We start from the raw sequence: 19,821 nt of genomic DNA, 5'->3' as shown, positions 1-19,821 counted from the left end.
ATGGTCTGTATCTCTCAAAGGACACCTTTGGAGATACAACCATTGATATGTTCATCATCTTTAATGTGTTTGTTGTTCTGTTATTCAGGTTCAGATGATTTCTCAGCCAGGCCCTCCCGGCCCCCCGGGACCCCCTGGACCTACAGGGTACATGGTGAGTGTCACTATATGAGAGTGTCTGTGTGTCACCTAAAGAGTTTCACCCCTCTGTTCCCCAATATGATGTGGCTGAATCATTTCAGATACTTAAGACTGACATTAAATGATATCTTTGTGTGTTCCAGGGCCATCATGGAACGCCTGGCCCTAAGGTAAGACTAGAAGGCCATAGAGGTACAGTAATGTCTGTCTTCACATTGTATTTGTCACGTGCTTCGTAAACAACAGGTGTAGACTAACAGTGGAATGCTTACAGTGCCTTGCAAAAGTATTCATCCCCCTTGGCATTTTTCCTATTTTGTTGAATTACAACCTGTCATTTAAATTGATTTTTATTTGGATTTCATGTAATGGACATACAAAAAAAAATCAAAATTGGTGAAGTGAAATTTAAAAAATAACTTGTTTCAAAAAATTATAAAAAATAAAAAACAGAAAAGTGGTGTGTGCATATGTATTCAGCCCCTTTGGTATGAAGCCTCTAAATAAGATCTGGTGCAACCAATTACCTTCAAAAGTTAAATAAAGTCCACCTGTGTGTTATCTAAGTGTCACATGATCTGTCACATGATCTCAGTACCTGTTCTGAAAGACCCCAGAGTCTGCAACACCACTAAGTGAGGGACACCATCATGCAAGAGGCACCATGAAGACCAAGGAGCTCTCCAAACAGGTCAGGGACAAAGTTGTGGAGAAGTACAAATCGGGTTTGGGTTATAAAAAAAGATCTGAAACTTTGAACATCCCACGGAGCACCATTAAATCCCTTATTAAAAAAATGGAAAGAATATGGCACCACAACAAACCTGCCAAGAGAGGGCCGCCCACCAAAACTCACAGATGAGGCAAGGAGGGCATTAATCAGAGAGGCAACAAAGAGACCAAAGATAACCCTGAAGGAGCTGCAAAGATTGGAGTATCTGTTCATAGGACCACTTTAAGCCGTACACTCCACAGAGCTGGGCTTTATGGAAGAGTGGCCAGAGAAAAGTAATTGCTTAAAGAAAAAAATAAGCAAACACGTTTGGTGTTCGCCAAAAGGAATATGGGAGACACCCAAACATATGGATGAATGTAGTCTGGTCAGATGAGACTAAAATTAACTTTTTGGCCATCAAGGAAAATGTTATGTCTGATGCAAACCCAACACCTCTCATCACCCAGAGAACACCATCCCCACAGTGAATCATGGTGGTGGCAGCATCATGCTGTAGGGATGTTCTTCATCGGAAAGGACTGGGAAACTGTCTAGAATTGAAGAAATTATGGATGGCGCTAAATACAGGGAAATTCTTGAGAGAAACCTGTTTCAGTCTTCCAGAGATTTGAGACTGTGACAGAGGTTCACCTTCCAGCAGAACAATGACCCTAAGCATACTGCTAAAGCAACACTCGAGTGGTTTAAGGGGAAACATTTACATTTCTTGGAATGGCCTAGTCCAAGCCCAGACCTCAATCCAATTGAGAATCTGTGGTATGATTTAAAGATTACTGTACACCAGCGGAACCCATCCGACTTGAAGGAGCTGGGGCAGTTTTGCCTTGACGAATGGGAAAAAATCCCAGTGGCTAGATGTGCCAAGCTTATAGAGACATACCCCAAGAGACATGCAGCTGTAATTGCTGTAAAAGGTGCCCCTACAAAGTATTGACTTTGGGGGGGGGGTGAATAGTTATGCAGGCACAGGTTCTCTTTTTTGTCTTATTTCTTGTTTGTTTCACAATAAATAAATAAAATGCATCTTCAAAGTGGTATGCATGTTGTGTAAATCAAATTATACAAATCCCCCAATTCCAGGTTGTAAGGCAACAAAATAGGAAAAATGCCAAGGGGGATGAATACTTTCACAAGCCACTGTACTTACAGACCTTTCCCAACAATGCAGAGAGAAAAAAAGTTAAATAAACACACAATGAGTAATGATAACTTGGCTTCACCGAGTCTTTGTGCTGGGGTACAAGGTAATTGAGGTAGATATGGACATATAGGTAGAGATAAAATGACTAGGCAACTAGATAGATAATCTGTACGTGCTCTTGAGTGTTGTAGAGTGTACTGAGTATAATGTGTTCCCATGCAGGGAGAGCCTGGAGACAAAGCTAAAGGGGAGAAGGGAGACATTGGACCTGCTGGACTGAGGGTGAGTGATACTGTAGAATAATAGATTATGAGCTGCACCCGCTGATGATGGTGATGATGATGGTGATGATATCTAATGTGTCTGTCCTCCCCAGGGTGTTGATGGCCCTCAGGGTCCCCCCGGCTCCACAGGATTGGTGGGTCTCCCAGGGACCAAAGGAGAGAAGGTGGGTGACGCCCTCATTATCAAATGACCTTAGCATATTAGGCTTACGATCATTGCATGTCATGGTTTTCCATGGTCTTGGTCATGGTGGTACTGATGCATTCAATAATGTGTGTGTTGACAGGGCAAGTCTGGGGAGCCTGGAATGGATGTAAGTATGAAATAGTGTTTTTGAACTTTGACCTACCAGACTGACTATATGACACTGGGGATTTCACTGCAGCCCACACTAACCTGTTCCTCCCTCTACAGGGTTTCCCAGGCCTGATTGGAGAGAAGGGAGACCGGGGAGACAGAGGAGACAAGGTGGGGGGAGCATGTTCTTCCCTTCTCTAGCCCACAGTTCTGCTATTATGCACAATCAGTGTTGCTGCACCTGTATGCTTACCTGCCACCATTGAAGCAGGTCTCGCCAATTGAAAGTTGGTGGGTTAGCCAAGACATGTTCATTCCATTAAACATTGGTTAAAGATCTGAGATGGTTGTAATGGTTATTGTACGGTCACTGTACTACAGTGACTACTTGGTGATGAACCATAAGTACACAAGCGTGCTGTAGGGAGCTGTAGTTGTAAATACACTGAGGTGAGTTGTAGTTCTAAAAATGTCCACCAAAATACACGACGTGAAACCTGCATGATGAGCGTTGGAAATCCCGTTTTCCCTCATCAGTATTTGAAGTCTCTGTGATGTGACAACCACTATGCTAGTCTACATCATTCACCCTCCCCATCTGGGGTCAAAGCCCCAAAGTACCAATAAACAACCATTTGCCTTTGTAAGCTATGCCTTTAATGAAAGTAATAAAGATAAATGAAGTAAATATGAGTGTCTAAACCTTTTCCCGGGGTAGCTCTTATAAAACTAGGGTTGCAAAGGGAGGGTATATTACTGTAGTTTACCAGTAAACTACTAGAATTTTGGTATTTTTCAAAGATTTTATGTAATCTATCACAATATCTAATGGCCCTTTTGGGTACTTCAGATTATCAGAGGAGTTTGTAATTACTCTCATCCTCTTTCTGGCCACCTTCACATGTAAAATATGAATTGATTGTAAATAAGAAATGACAAAGCTACTAAACATTATGCTAAATACAAACCGTCAATTTAGGGTGTGTCCGTAAATTCAATCTGGAGTGCCAGAGCGCGCTTAGTGTGCTCTCGGGGTGTTCAGAGCGCACACTGGCTGAGGAGTAGGGTTGATCCGAGTGGGCAGTCAAGCACCCAAGATAACTGGCCAGCATTGGCTAGCTTGCTTGTTACTTCCAGACACAAATGAGAGAACACCTCACTCTGACCATTTTTCTCACCCTAGTAGACCTGGTTAGGATGTTTTCATGTTATCCAGAGCATTGGTGCCTGTAACTGTGCTGCTGGCAACATTTACTGACACTGGCCATATTCAACAGGTGTTGAGCATTCAGCGTTTGTGAATTCATCAGTTATTCTGCACTCTGGCATACTCAGACTCAGCGCTCTGAAATTGGAGCAGATAGCCAGAGTGAATTTATGAACGCACCCTTAGTGCATACCTTTGGTGATAATATGAGAGTTTCAGCATGAAATATCCTTTATATATATTTTTTTAACACTTGTTTTTTTTTACTATGTCAATATGTATTTAGTTGTCTATGTTTTGGCGGCAAACTGGCGGCAGTTGTGAAAAAAGATAATAGTCGGATGATTTGTGGAGGTAATTGAAACAATGCAATTGTTGATTAGATGCTATTTCATTAATTAGGTTATTTTCTCTTGAACCAATTGTTCTTTCTATTAGAAACTGGTTTATATCCGCTGCAGCAGGGTGCTCTATTCTTCATTCCACTTCTGCATAGTTGTCTTGCTGGACTGTTGGTCTCTTCTGATTCAGGTGTTGTGCTGTTAGCATGGGGGGTAGTGGGGTGAGGGGGTGTTGGACACTCTGCAAGGGCCCCGATGGTACAGGGTGGTGTTGGACACTCTGGATGGGGCCCGATGGTGTAGACACAATATTGAAGTGCTTTTGAACAGGCAGTAGGTGCCAGGCGCACCGGTTTGAGTGTGTCAAGAACTGCAACGTTGCTGGGTTTTTCACGCTCAACAGTTTCCCGCGTGTATCAAGAATGGTCCACCACCCAAAAGACATCCAGCCAACTTGACACAACTGTGGGAAGCATTGGAGTCAACATGGGCCAGCATCCCAGTGGAATGCTTATGACACCTTGTAGAGTCCATGCAGCATCAGGTTGTTCCTCATTACACATTGAATATTTTTCACATCTTCGACATAGGAATCATTGAAAAACCTCTTGCATGATCGCTTATACACAATTTTAGGTCCAGTCTTTGGAACTTAGTTTTTTCTAGATATGCCTATTATATTATGATCAATACATCCAATGGGTGTGGATGCGGCTTTAGATCAGATTTCTGCCACATTAGTAAAGATGTGATCAATACACGTGGATGATTTAGTTCCTGTTCTGTTTGTAAATACGCTGGTAGGTTGACTGATAACCTGACCCAGATTGCAGGCATCGTGTTACAGCTTGAAGCTTATTTTTGAGTGGACAGCTGGATGACAACCAGTCAATATTTAGGTCACCCAGAAAATATACCTATCTTTTAATATCACATACATTATTGAGCATTTCACAAGTATAGTCCAAAATACTGACTTTTCGCATTCGGTGGTCTATAGCATCTTCCCACAAGAATAGATTTGAAGTGATTTTACATTGTAGTCATATTACTTCTATGTCATCTGACTTGAGATCCTCTCTCAGCCTAACAGGAATATGACTCTGGACATACATACAAACACTTCCTCCATTTGCATTTCTATCTCTCCAATGTATTCTATAACCATGTACAGCTACTACTGCATCGTCGAAGTAATTATCTAAGTGTGTTTCAGAGATGGACAGAATGTGTATGCTTTCTGATGTTCGAATGTTATACATTTTATGAACCTTGTTTCTCAGGCTACATATGTTAATATGGGAATTGTTTTTGTCCTTTTCTGGGTTGCTATTTTTAGTGATATTCTGAGAGGCTGATCCGAGGTAGACATGTCAGAGTAGTTTTGGGTTAGGTACTCTGAAAATATAGTTTATCAAGCCACCAACTACTTCACACTGGAAGAAGTTGAGCTACAGTAAAGCTACCCTTAACGGAAATATAGTTGGTTAGCTGAAGTTGCTTTGAAATCTACCTCGTGAAAAATTATCATATCTAAATCTGAAATGTCATATAATAAAAAATGTTGTGGGGGTTTTGCGAGAAAAGGCTATGTTTTTGGTTGAAAATATAGTGTTTAGTTCCAGTAGTTCCCTTCGCCATTGCAGGCAACAACAAAAAATGATTGACTACTGAAAACACTACAAAGATTATAATTTAGTTCAACTTCAACCAAGGTACTGCAACATGTCGTTGAATTATTAGTTGAATTGCATTTAGTGGAACTACTCCCCAACACTGCATGTCTGACCCCTCTCTCTCTCTCTCTCTCTCTCTCTCTCTCTCTCTCTCTCTCTCTCTCTCGCTCTCTCTCTCTTTCTCTTTCTCTCTACAGGGTGACCGGGGGACGGTGGGGAAGAGAGGTCTGAAGGGCGGTAAGGGGGAGCAGGGTCCTCCTGGACTGGACCAGCCCTGTCCTGTGGTATGTCACACTCAACTGTGACCTTTCGTCCATGAGCCTATGGACATTTAGCTCCTTTGACCCAGACTTGATCAAATATGTAACAACTTTATGTCATTACAATTGTAGATACTTCACTATGGACTTTTTTCATTTCCATCTCTATTTCTATGATTTCTTACTACAGTGCCTTCAGACAGTAATCACACCCCTTGACCTTTTCCACATGTTGTTGTGTTACGGCCTGAATTTAAAAAGCATTATTAAATTGTGATTTTTTTCTTCTCCACTGGCATACAGTCAGTACACACAATACCCCAAAATGTCAAAGTGGAACGTTACGTTTTTTTGACATTTTTACAAATTAATCAAAAATGAAAAGCTGAAAAGTCTTGAGTCTATAAGTATTCAACCCCTTTGTTATGGCAAGCCTAAATAAGGTCAGGAGTAAAAATGTGCTAAACAAATCACACTCAAGTCACACTCTGTGTGCAATAATAGTGTTTAACATGCTTTTTGAATGACTACCTCATCTCTGAACCCCACACATTATCTGTAAGGTCTGTCAGTCGACCAGTCAATTTTAAACACAGATTCAACCACAAAGACCAGGGAGGTTTTCCAATGCCTCACAAAAAAGGGAACCTTTTGCTAGATGGGCAAAGAAAGTTATTAATTACACTTTGGATGGTGTATCAATACACCCAGTCACTACAAAGATACAGCTGTCCTTCTTAACTCAGTTGCCGTAGAGAGGAAGGAACCGCTCAGGGATTTCAACATAGGCCAAGGAAACAGTTACAGAGTTTAATGGCTGTGATAAGAGAGAACTGAGGATGGATCAACAACATTGTAGTTACTCCACAATACTAACCTAATTGGCCGAGTGAAAAGAAGGAAGCAAATCCAATACAACACATTACTGAGTACCACTCTCTATGTTTTCAAGCATAGTGGTCGCTGCATCATGTTATGGGTATGCTTGAAATTGTTAAGGACTGGGGAGTTTTTAGGATAAAACAATTACTGGAATGGAGCTAAGCACAGGCACAATCCTAGAGGATTGGCAAACAGTTGCAATGTAGTCCGCTACTCGTGTGTTTTCCACCAGACACTGGGAGATGAATTCAACTTTCAGCAGGATAATAACCTAAAACACAAGGCCAAGTCTACGCTGGAGTTTTCTTACAAGGAAGACAGTGAATGTTCCCGAGTGGCCGAGTTACAGTTTGTACTTAAAGCTACTTGGAAATCTATCGCAATGCCTGAAAATGGTTGTCTAGAAATGATCAACAACCAATTTGAAAGAGCTTGAAGAATTTTGAAAAGATTAGTGGGCAAATGTTGCACAATCCAGAGGTAGAAATCTCTTACAGAGTTACCCAGAAATACTCACAGATGTAATAACTGCCAAAGGTGCATCTACAAAGTATTGACTCATGGTTGTGAATATTTATGAAAATTAGATATTTATGTATTACATTTTTATTTCTTGTTGCAGTATGTATAAAAAAATATATAAAAATATGTTTTCACTTTGTCATTATCATGTATTGTGTGTATGTTTTAATCAAATTTGAATTCAGGCTGTAATACAACAGAATGTGGAGTAAGTCAAGGGGTTTGACTACTTTCTGAAGGCACTGTGGTATTCTGTGTCTATGGGGCGAATGTACGTTCAGAGTGTGTGTAACACTAGGTTGGCTCTTGCTGACAGGGTTCTAGTGGGACTAAAGGACTTTCTGATGAGGAGGTACAGTCCGCTCCTCCTCCTCTTCCTCCTTCTGGCCCTGAGGCCTCCTGTCCTTTGGTACAGTATCTCTACCTGTTTCTACCTTTCCACCTCTTTCCTGCATTGTGTGTCTGCCTTTTTTCCCTTTTCTATCCCATGCACTATGTCCCTTAGTCCGCTGTCCCATTCCATTGTGTGTTTGCAATCTGAATTCTGTCTTCTTCTTTTTTTTTTACATCAGTAGGCAGGATGGTCACAGGAATCCATAGATCAGTATAATTCCAGCTCCGTATTGTTGTTTTTCTTATAAAGATTGTGCTGAGTTGCGTTGTGGTCTCGGTGTGGTTGTCGGTTGTTAATGTGCTGACTTGCATGTGGGATGGTATTGTGCTTTTAGAAGCTAAAATTACTATGCATGCTGGTGATTGCACGCTCTACACATCAGCACCTACAGCCAGTGAGCTCACTGATACTCTTGGCAAGGGGTTACAGTCAGTGTTCGAATGGGTAAGGACCAATAAACTGGTCTTAAACACATCCAAAAACCAAAAGCATTGTATTTGGTTCAAAGAATTCTCTTAGACCTAAGCCTCAACTGGAGTGGTCTATAAAGGATGTGACCATTGAAGAAGTTGAAAAAGTTGAACGTCAAGCAGTAACATTGGATAGTCAGCTATCATGGTCAAGACACACTGACAAAGTTGCAGCTGCCTCACAATAAAGCAGCACGCCTTGCCCTTAACTGCACACATAGATCTAACATCAACAACATGCATGATGGTCTTTCATGGCTGACGGTTGAGGAGAAATGGACTAGCTTTCTTCTAGTCTTTTTAAGAAACATTTGTGTGTTGAAAATGCCGAACCACTTGCATACACCTATTGGCATACACCTCAAACAGACATGCATACCTCACCAGACACGCCACTATGGGTTGCTTCACTGTACCCAAACCATAAACAGATTTAATGTGTCACTCAGTTATCTATAGCCATGTCATCGTGGAATGCTCTGCCATAAGAGGCAAAAAGCAAGTTTAGCTTTAAAAAAAACAGATTTAAAAAATATTGTATCACAGCAGCTCTCCTCTTTCTAAATATCTCATTTAACTGTATATAAGAATATGAATATGTACAGTATGAACAGTGTGTAAATAGTATTTTTGTTGTTTCTTGGTGTCTTTCCAATATATAACTCTTATTTAATTATATGGGTTATTATTATTATTATTTGCTCCCATGCTGTATATATACAGTGTATATACAGTATATATTGAATTTAATGTTCTTGTCTATAACTGTTCTGTACTTTGTCATGTTATTTGTATGTTTTATGTGGACCCCAGGAAGAGTAGCTGCTGCATGTGTAGTAGCTAATGGGGATCCTAATCAACTAAACTAAAATGTAGTGTTTTCACCCTACATGACGTGAAACTGCCCCACTGACCATCCCTGTCTCTTGTTCTCTTATCCCCAGGGTCAGGATGGACTGCCCATACCAGGATGCTGGCACAAGGTGAATGGTGGTAGATTCTAACACCCAGGGTTGCTTAATACCTGCCTGAGTAATTTATAGTACATTCATTCACAACCACATGCACTGTGATGAGGGGACATTCTCTATCAAACCAGAGCTTCAAGATAATAAACAATGAACAACGCAATGTTCATTGCCCAACTTAGATTATTTTTACTGTGCCAATAAGCATGTATTAAACCCAATATATAAATGTTATTGGGGTGTGAGTATGATTATAACGTGTATGTTATATAATCATCATCTTATGAGTGTGATTATAAGATGACGAATGAAGCATGTATTATAGAGCTGTAGTGATTTGCTAACATTAGTGTTGTTCTTGACCTGTGACCCCCACTAATCCCTACTCTCCTTCTCTTGCAGTGATGACTAACATCAAGCATGGCCGCTGTACATATTGATATGGTATATATTGCAACTGAATACTACATCGCATTTATGTTCTTTTTTTTGCCTTTTTATGGGAACGTTTTATATAATATATAGAGATTTTTTGTTCGTTATTTTGAGTCAACAGTATTAACCAGACAGCATATATCGATCGATACAGATATTGTTTGTACACATAGACTCTGGATATAAAATAAAATGGAGTCAATGAGACACAGACATCTTTGAGAAACATCAAGACAGAGAAATAAAGCAGCAAACAGACTCCAAACCTAACGGACATACAGACACATGCTGGAAAGTAGATGGATAGGGAGAGTGGTCTTACTAATGGAGTCTCGTCTGCCATATTGCTGCCTGGCCGTTAATTTTGCATGGGAGTGTGTGTGTTCGCGCCCCCCCCTGCTCAACCCCACAGATGGACAGACCCCCTGGTGTGGTAAATGGAGGGGTGTAGGTCAGTGCTCTCTTCTCCGCTCTCTGTTTTATAAAGGAGGAGAAGGACGAGGAGAGGAGGAGACAGAAACTCAAACGCAAGCGTCTCGCTCTCTCTCAGCCCAGAGGGGAGAGCAGGCCTGGAGGACAGAGGGAAGACGCGGGAGAAACAGACAGTCATGGGAGCAAAGAGGACAGACAACCTCTATTGAGAGAGTCATGAAACAGTTCCGTGCAATTCAGTTCACTGAAGAATAGTGAGATCCTGCATTATGGAAAAATACCAGTAGAGGGCGACACAGAACACTACATTTACACTTTCACCTGAAGAGGAATCTCACCCATTGGCTGTTGTCGTTTTTTTACCACACTCACAGTTGGTTCTGGGCTACAGAGGCAAGGATTTTCCTCCGATTACAAAATAATAATAATAATAATAAATGTCTGTGGATTCACCCGACGGATATGATGAAAGTGTTTTTATGATATGAAGTATGACAATTTAATTTGTTGCTCTTCTTTACTTTAGTGTTTCCATTTAATAAAGTGCATGATCAACACAAGTCACAGCATTATATAAAGTAGCTTCCCCCATACCAGCACACTAAGGCAATAAGTTACTGAGGGATTTACTTTGCAAAGAACAATCTCTAACAGTCTTTCCATGTAAAATGCCACAAGGCATCGTTTCTTTATGCCAATGTTTTTTTTTTTGTGTGCGTGGGTGACACTACCGGGAGTGACGACAAGTGTGATGTTTTATTTGATTTTGATCTAGTTCAGTTACATTTGCATTCCTGTGCATGGACGTGTTTGTATAATATACAGATGCATACTAAGTTCATTGTGTTAAATTCAACGTCAGAATTGAAGGAGCCATTTGCAGTATTAACAAATATGGAGCAATCCATCAATGAAGTTGAATATGAAGTTCATTTGAATATTAAGTCACTTTGTGATTTTATATGGCATTCATCAGATGCCAAATAGAAATATCACATCAGTATTTTCTGACAGTGTTGACAGTACAGTGTTGAAGACACGTTTTATTTAAGTATTATCACTTAACCTTAGCTAAAGAGACATTTAGATGAAATACTGTTCTCTCAACAACAGTATGAATTCTTGCTGCTGACTTAAAATTGTATTGTTTGTTTTTCTTAACCAATGAGTTTAGTTATGTAAGACAAGAGTTCACAGACTGAAATACAATAATGTACCCAGTCATTGATTTAATAATAGTTATACTCATTGATCCACATTGACAAAAAGGTAATCATTGACGGTTGGTTTCACTATACCTATTTGTTTGTTTTTTTATACATTATCACATCATGAATGACATTTTTTCATTTTTTTCTGATTTACATGTTTCTTTTCTGACTTTATGGATTGTCTTTTGGAGATTTATCTTCTTGGTGCTCGATCACTCTTTCTAACTTTATGAATTCTCTTTTAGAAATCTATCTACTTGGTGCTCGATCACTCTGCGTTTCTGTTTTTCTCAAGTCTTCCTGTATGGTCCACACACAACACACACAACACACACACACACACACAATCACACACACAATCACACACACACACACACACACACACACACACACAATCACACACACACACAACACACACACACACACAATCACACACACACACACACACACCTCAATTTCAATGTCAAGAGCACATGGCATATATAAGTAACTTGTCTTGTGGGTTTCACTATACCACATTTATGCTATTAAGATAAGATAATAAACAACTAGTTCATTATATTGTACTTTATTAATGTACCATTTCCAGTATTTTTAATTCACAAAGTGTTATATTTGAAACTGGGATGTAGTGCACAATCATATTTGTTGTTTCCTTCTACCCTGTCATTTAAAGGCCCAGTGCAGTCACTGTGAAAGTGTGAACAAATTTTATCAGTGTTATTTCCTAATAGTTCCTGATTGAAAATACAATCTACACAGGACCTTTCTATTCAGCAGGTTTTCATGGGCGGGAGGTTGGTAAATTGGTTAATAGACCAATACAAAGTATACTTTAAACGTCTCCCAATTTTAATTAAAATCTATTACAGTAAGGGAATTAATTGTTACCAAGAAATGATTTGATATTGATATTAAAAAAAATGTCTGCATTGGGCCTTTGATGTTGGATATATGCAGCAATGTGTGTGGTACACTACCTTAACAAACTGGTGTTTCTCTGCAATATTACAGGTTTATTTCTTTGGCAGATATCCTCAGTTTCTCATTTTTTAAGGAATAATTGCCATCCATTGGTGACACAATGTCTCAGTACAGTTTAGCTTGTTTTATAACAAAAATATTACCGTATTAGGTCGATTTTATGAGTTTGTTTATTTGGTTGTGTATTTGGTTGTAAAAATAATTAAGCTATTTTTGTAACTGCTATCTTTATCTTTGTATTATGTTACATCTGGTCAACTCAACATGTAGACTGAAATAAACTCCATAAAATATACTGTTACCTTCTTGAACTACTTCCGGTCATTTGTTCTTAACAATCCTCACTTGTATTTAAAAACTTGTAGGAAAAATAAAGTTATATAATTAAGAGGAAAATGTATTTTGCATTAGGAATAGTAGGCCTACTGCATTATTCAGACCAAAGAACCATAATGCATTTTGACTACAATCATTAGGCCACATTAGGCTACAATCTTGATCTGCTTGCAAATCCAAATTAACCCCAAAAAATATAGGGGATCCCACTTGAAATGTTTTCTTGCCTTTTTGTTAAATCAAGGGACCCCATTTCAATATAAGGAACCCCAAGTTTGAGAACCTCTGCATTAGGCCTACTAATAATTCCAGAATGCATTAGAATGAAAGACCTGTGGCCTATTTTCATGGCCACCTATAAAGCACATACATTTATGAAACTGTAATACAATTTTGGGATCCATTTTTGGGGATTACCACATGATTGCTACAATTATAACTATGCAATGGTCTCTTTAATCTTTATAATAATATTATTATGTGTCTGTTTGACATGGAAGAAGAGTTAAATCCAATTAAAAATAATAATAAAACACACGGGCATGAAAGGGTTAAAACTGTTCTTCCCAGTGTACTCCGCGCGCGATCGACCCCTCAAAGGTTCTGCATCCGGGTCTGAACTTCCTTTTTCTCTGTGCCTAAATGTGAGAGGACCTAGGGAAACCTAGCCCTCAAACTAATCTATATCCATCCTTGAAAAAGGCACACTAAAACTTCGCCGAAATGACTGAGCAGATGACAGTAAGGGGCACCTTGAAGGGGCACAATGGTTGGGTCACCCAGATCGCGACTACCCCTCAGTTTCCCGATATGATTCTGTCTGCATCCCGAGGTAAGCGCTTCTCAGCCCGCTACAAATGGTCGGCGATATGGCTAACCCCAAGCATGTTACATTGCTAAATTGATGTGTAGCCGCGACGGCTTAAACAATGTAAATCATGAAAGTGAGCTCAATCAATGTAGGGGGCAAGTCTTGCGTCAAACGCAATGTCTAGTGGACAAACTACTTTACAAGTAAGTTATGTCTGATTGCTAGCCCTTGAGAACAGACGTCGCATGCTATGCCGACACCACATCCACGTGCACCGCCAAGTGGACAAAATGTTCATTAGGCTCGCAATGAGAAATGCATTTCTTAGACCTGACAATTGAATTGTAACTACCATAGCAGTCTATTAAAAGTATGTTTTGAGGACGCTATGATTGTGCTTGTCTGTCGGTAGTTGTTGAAGGAAACATGCCGGTAGTTGGCTGGCTAGCTTCCTATACTTTTAACGCGTCGATAGTTGGACAGCTTGCATGGCAATGCATTTTTGCTTCTGTCAACCGTCCATATTACATTAGTTAGCTAGGCCTACCTATGGTTGTTAAACTGCAATCTCTACCATTCCATACCTTTTATATTTTATTTTAAATGTATAATCAGCATTTCTCTTTCAGATAAGTCTATCATTATGTGGAAGCTGACTCGTGACGAGACCAACTATGGCATCCCCCAGCGTGCCCTGAAGGGACACTCTCACTTTGTGAGTGATGTAGTCATCTCCTCAGATGGACAGTTTGCCCTGTCCGGGTCCTGGGATGGGACGCTCCGCCTGTGGGATCTCACCACGTAAGTCTAGGGTCGTGGGGTGATGTAGTACCATACAGAGGTCTAAATTGTGTGCAGGCATCTGTACATCTGATTCTGGTCTGAACTGAAGACTAGGATCAGTTGCCTCATTTTGTCCTGGGAGGTTCATTGCTGAGCTGGAACAAAAGCCTACAGACATTCTAGGACCAGAGTTATCTGCCTCTGCCAACCTGTTTACACCCCTCCAGTCATATCAGGTCAGTGAGGATGAGGTTATCAATCCAACCATTTGGGTAAAGGGGGTTCACCCCTGGTGCAAAAGCCCAGGAAGGAAATGTTAGTTTCATATCATGCTGCAGTCAAAATGCTGGTTCTAAAGTGATGAAACTTCCAATGCCATCTGTATCCTTGTGATGATAAAGAGGCTGTTTCTGAATGCAACCTGCGCTTACCTGTGAAAGATGAGATGTGGATATCAGAATCATGTGCTGCCTTGGTTTCAATATTGACTTGAACAACGCAATTACACCGGTTATTAGTCATCTGTAGTATGAAGATTTACACATGGACTCAACGGTTCTCTTCCTCTCCAGTGGCACCACCACCCGTCGCTTTGTGGGCCACACCAAGGACGTCCTGAGTGTGGCTTTCTCTGCTGACAACCGGCAGATCGTGTCTGGGTCTCGGGACAAGACCATCAAGCTGTGGAACACCCTGGGAGTCTGCAAGTACACCATCCAGGATGAGAGCCACTCTGAGTGGGTGTCCTGTGTGCGCTTTTCCCCCAACAGCAGCAACCCCATCATTGTCTCCTGTGGTTGGGACAAGATGGTCAAGGTATGGACAACAGCACAAGTGACTCACTAGGACAGTTGGCTGCATAGATTATTAAACGAAGCAAGTCTTTTTAAATGGTTTGGTTACTGTAGATGTAATCAAATCAACCTCTCTGAAGTGTTTTCCTGCTTTGCCCTGTGATTACAATGTGACATAATCACCCTGAGCCTCGGCTCTGACGACAAGTCCTGCAATGATGATGGGTACAGGAACAAGGCTGCAAATGTTAGACATTGCATGCTTGAAATGGTTCACCTCCAGCGGGTATTTTTCTAATCAGTGTACCCTGATACATGGCCTTCCCCACTGTTCTGTTTCTAGGTGTGGAACCTGGCCAACTGCAAGCTGAAGACTAACCACATTGGCCACACTGGCTACCTGAATACAGTGACAGTCTCTCCCGATGGCTCGCTCTGCGCTTCTGGTGGAAAGGTATGATGAAAGCACTCCTAATATTTGCTATTACGTTATAGATTTAAGGTTGTCACTGTTCACCTGCATTTTCTGCCTTTATTGAATTTGACCGGATTAGGTTAAGGTCACTGGATGGGTCTGTGGTTGATGTAATAACTTGGGGCTAGTTCTTGGTGTTAAATGTGGTGTTGCAAAGTAATGATGGAAATTCAAATGCCGTCTGTTTCACTATGATGATAAAGAGGCTGTTTCTGAACGCAACCGGCACTTTTGAAACGTAATTTAGTGTACTCAAACCTGCTTACTGAGATTTGCCATTTAGGGTTATTGTTGATGGTTTGTATCCCCGGTGAACGGCCATGGACTACACTTAATTGCATGCCCAAGTTGCCCTGCAAAGCAAGCATGTTCATTTGCATTGTCCATTGGCTGACCTTTGACCCTGAATCCCATTCTCCTCCCATAGGACGGTCAGGCCATGCTGTGGGACTTGAATGAGGGCAAGCACCTGTACACCCTAGACAGTGGTGACAACATAAATGCCCTCTGCTTCAGCCCCAACCGCTACTGGCTCTGTGCTGCCACCGGCCCCAGCATCAAGATCTGGGTAAGACTCCTACTCAGAATATATCAGCACTGTCTGCAGTTGGCTGGAAAGATGGTTTGGTGTTGAAATCTGTAATCAAACTACATTAGTCAAGGAGCAATGATGGACAATTCCAATGCCATCTTATTTCTATGATGATAAAGAGGCTGTTTCTGAGCTCTGCTAACTGCATCCTTTTCTGAAGCCATCTGTTGGACCTGAGAATGTGATTGTCATGTCCACATCAGAGTAGTTCCAATTTCATCACTACCCATTGTTTCTCAAAGCTATGCTCATCAGTCCCCTTCTCCCCCCTTCAGGATCTGGAGGGCAAGATCATTGTGGATGAGCTGAGACAGGAGGTTATCAGCACCAACAGTAAGGCTGAGCCCCCACAGTGCACCTCTCTGGCCTGGTCTGCTGACGGACAGGTACGTCCCACAGCTACGCTAGAACCCTGGGTTTACTTCTAGAACAGGGTCGTGTTATTTCAGTATGCTCTCAGAAGATAGTGTCTCTGCTGGATTGTTTGTTGCTTTGCCCTGTGATTACAAAGTGACATTTATTGCCTGAGCTTTGGCTCTGATGACAAGTCCTGCAATGATGATGGGTATAGAAACAACAGTAGTACATATTCATGCAATGTCTAGCACTTGGAGTCAAACCTAGTGGGAGCATTATACTGTAATATATTGTCAACGGCTTATTTTTTGCAACTTCTGGACATTTTCTTATTCTTCCCTTATTTTTCTCTTTAACAGACCCTGTTTGCTGGCTACACGGATAACCTGATCAGGGTGTGGCAGGTTACCATCGGAACCCGATAAGGACCTTTTCAGATTTGATGAATAAAATACAGTTTTAAATTAACTTTGTGAGTGTCTTGTTTGTTTGAATACGTTTGTTGACCTTTTGTTATAATTGGGTTGTGATTCGGTAATAAAAGGGTGCGACGTATTTTCAAATTTGAGATGTTTTGTAATTGTCACAGTCATGTTACTGAGCTTCTGCGTTTCTCCACTTGCCGTCAAGAGGTCTAAATCTCTTGCCGTAATCGGTATCCTAGCAACAGTGCGAAAGTCGAAGAGGTTTGTAAGCTAGGAAGCGGACACTTTATTAAACTTTGGCAGCTTTACTATGGGTCTTCCTCGTCAGACTAATGTGGTAAACGCTATATTCCATTACCAATTTGAACATGTTGCAAACTGACGTTATCTTCGCGTCATCAGATTTTGCGATGGCGCCGTATTACTCTGACCCAGGCGAGAGCGAACGTTATGACAGACGCGTAAGATGTTTTATTTACCTAGGCAAGTCAGTTAAGAACAAATTCTTATTTTCAATGATGGCCTGGGAACAGTGGGTGAACTGCCTGTACAGGGGCAGAACGAGAGATTTGTACCTTGTCAGCTCGGGGGGGTTGAATTTGCAACCTTCCGGTTACTAGTCCAACGCTCTAACCACTAGGCTACCCTGCCGCCCCAAATCAGACGCCCCTCGGGTTTACGTGGAGAGATCTCTTGGTATTGCACAGACCTGACGCTATACACTACACTGAATATATCATTCTCAGCTCTGGATTCACTGTTACAGGTTGGTGTACAACGTTTATTCATGCTGCCCATAGCATCGCCACTAGCCAGGTCCTGAACAGTTTGACATCAGTGGCGGTCATGTGTAAATACAAAGGGGGCGTTGCCACAGAGGCTACGACTGAAAATAATGTGTCGTCTCTGCAATAAAAACGAACGATGCCAGAGTAATGAACCAAAAGGAATAGATGGACGTGGGCAAATTTGATTGAATGATTGTGTTGGTTTGATCCACAGACATCAGGAAAACTGAACATCATCCATGTACACTTGTCATTAATCATAATGTGATCGTGTGTCTTGTCTGTGCAATTGCTCTTTGACAAACTGCAGCTGAGTCCGGAGCAGTGCAGTGACTGTTGAGCAGTAAGCTGTTCTTCCCAAGCCAAACGGCCTTTATGAGCTCTGAATTTATCGCCCTGTCCAACTGTACCAAGGCCAGGGAAGCACCCAGAAATGGTCAGTCAGAAGGCAGAGCATTGGGTTTCCAGCCCTCTTCTATCCTCTTTTCACCCCAAATGGAAAATATTCACTGGGCTCTAAGTGTGGTTTGGGATTTGTCTTTAGAGACCTTGACAACTGTCAATCTTTACTGATTTCACCCAATGGAAGTCCACCTATTAGGAGAGCAAATATTTATCCATATGCAACAAAATGTTGTCCATCCAGTTCAAATACCGGTAGGCCTAGTTATTTTATTACCTCCGCATACCTACTGCATATGAGTTATTGCGCATATGATCAATCAATACTGTATGACTGAGCACTTTTACTGTAGGCTACATGTGCATGTCACCTCTCCCCCAGCCTGCGAGCCAAGTACGGCACCTCTGACCTAAGGAATGCAATGCATGGCAGCATCTCGTTCTCAGTCGAGCGAGAGATCAAGTTCATGTTCCCCAAATGTAAGTTAAACACACACATTAAATATTTAGTGCCTTCAGAAAGTATTCACAACCCTTGAATTTTTCCACATTTTGTGACAAAGTGCGATTCAAATTAATTTAATTGTAATACCAAAGTTGAAGAAAAATTCAAAAATTTGTAAAAACATTTTTTTTAAATATAATATTTATCTTTGTAGTGACCGGGTGTATTGATACACCATCCAAAGTGTAATTAATAACTTCACCATGCTCAACGGGATATTTAACATCTGCTTTTTCTATTTTTATTGCACAGAGAGTGAGTCCATGCAACTTGTGACTTGTTAGCACATTTTTTATTCCTGAACTTATTTAGGCTTGCCATAACAAAGGGGTTGAGTACTTGACAAAAGACATTTCAGCTTCTAATTGTTTTTATTCATTTGTAAACATTTTGAAAAACAGAATTCCACTTAGACATTATGGGTTATTGTGTGTAGGCCAGTGACCAACATCTACATTTAATTCATTTTAAATGAGAGGCTGTAACACAACAAAATGTGGAAAAAGTCTATGGGTGTGAATACTTTGAAGGCATTGTTCCTTTCTTCAGCACTTTTTTTAATCAAAGGTAAGCTATCCATTTAATGCAAGATAAAACCTGACCTATAATGCAAAGAGTACCATACACACAAAGTACAACAGGTTTACATTGACATAGAAGTTGGAGGGGTTTTTCCTGTAGTCAGTGTGTTATACCCCTGTGATTTTCTCTCTGATACACCCGGGTGTCTCGCTCTTTGTTCAGCTGTGATCGAGCCCATCCCCGTGGGAGAGGCATCCAAAGACTACCTGGGCAGGTTTGTGAGACCCACATTGCTCAGGGGATTCACTGAGCTCTGCAAACAGAAGCCTGTCGCCCCCTGCGTGAGTAACAGGGTGTAATGAGAAATGTGGACGTACAAATATGCACCTTCAACAGTACATGTTACATTTGCTTTTAGTTTTTTTTTCTGAATAAATTAATTCAGTTATTTGTGTTTTTCTCCGAAGACTTGGCTGGCTGATTGGCTAGTCAGAAATAATCACAACAAAAAAATCGGACTCAACTAATTCAGTTATTTGTGTTTTCTCTGAAGACTTGGATGGCAGATTGGCTGGTCAGAAATAATCCCAACAAACCTCAAATATTTGATGGTGCAACTGGGGAGGAAGCAGCATAAGCACAGAGATGG

At 40.9% G+C, this 19,821-nt stretch overlaps 2 protein-coding genes across 11 annotated transcripts in view; both read left to right on the top strand.

Annotated features, from left to right (window-relative positions):
* LOC110488599 (collagen alpha-1(XXIII) chain) overlaps nucleotides 1–12,683 on the top strand; it is a 216,200-nt gene extending 203,517 nt beyond the window's left edge. For 5 of the 10 annotated variants that reach the window (XM_036942728.1, XM_036942726.1, XM_036942724.1 and 2 more), the window contains 10 exons: nucleotides 89–154; nucleotides 285–311; nucleotides 2,241–2,300; nucleotides 2,395–2,466; nucleotides 2,590–2,616; nucleotides 2,718–2,771; nucleotides 6,022–6,108; nucleotides 7,805–7,897; nucleotides 9,297–9,335; nucleotides 10,243–12,683. In XM_036942728.1, the coding sequence (XP_036798623.1) occupies nucleotides 89–154; nucleotides 285–311; nucleotides 2,241–2,300; nucleotides 2,395–2,466; nucleotides 2,590–2,616; nucleotides 2,718–2,771; nucleotides 6,022–6,108; nucleotides 7,805–7,897; nucleotides 9,297–9,335; nucleotides 10,243–10,407 (690 nt within the window). In that variant the 3' untranslated portion in view covers nucleotides 10,408–12,683. Of the gene's footprint in view, nucleotides 1–88; nucleotides 155–284; nucleotides 312–2,240; nucleotides 2,301–2,394; nucleotides 2,467–2,589; nucleotides 2,617–2,717; nucleotides 2,772–6,021; nucleotides 6,109–7,804; nucleotides 7,898–9,296; nucleotides 9,336–9,722 lie in introns of all 10 variants that reach the window. The other 5 variants (XM_036942731.1, XM_036942730.1, XM_036942734.1 and 2 more) reach the window with 5 other exon arrangements.
* A 659-nt stretch (nucleotides 12,684–13,342) lies between these two features.
* LOC100136700 (RACK1) lies at nucleotides 13,343–16,981 on the top strand (the record flags this gene model as incomplete). The annotated part of the gene is given in 7 exon segments (NM_001124668.1): nucleotides 13,343–13,550; nucleotides 14,159–14,330; nucleotides 14,885–15,128; nucleotides 15,450–15,560; nucleotides 16,009–16,149; nucleotides 16,449–16,559; nucleotides 16,890–16,981. Coding segments are annotated over 7 exon segments (954 nt in total). The 5' UTR covers nucleotides 13,343–13,441.
* Nucleotides 16,982–19,821: the final 2,840 nt, after the last annotated feature.

This window comes from Oncorhynchus mykiss, chromosome 14 (assembly GCF_013265735.2).
Source record: "Oncorhynchus mykiss isolate Arlee chromosome 14, USDA_OmykA_1.1, whole genome shotgun sequence".
NCBI classification, from domain to species: Eukaryota; Metazoa; Chordata; class Actinopteri; order Salmoniformes; family Salmonidae; genus Oncorhynchus; species Oncorhynchus mykiss.
Note: the sequence above shows the minus strand (reverse complement) of the source record. Positions and strands in the feature narration are given on the sequence as shown.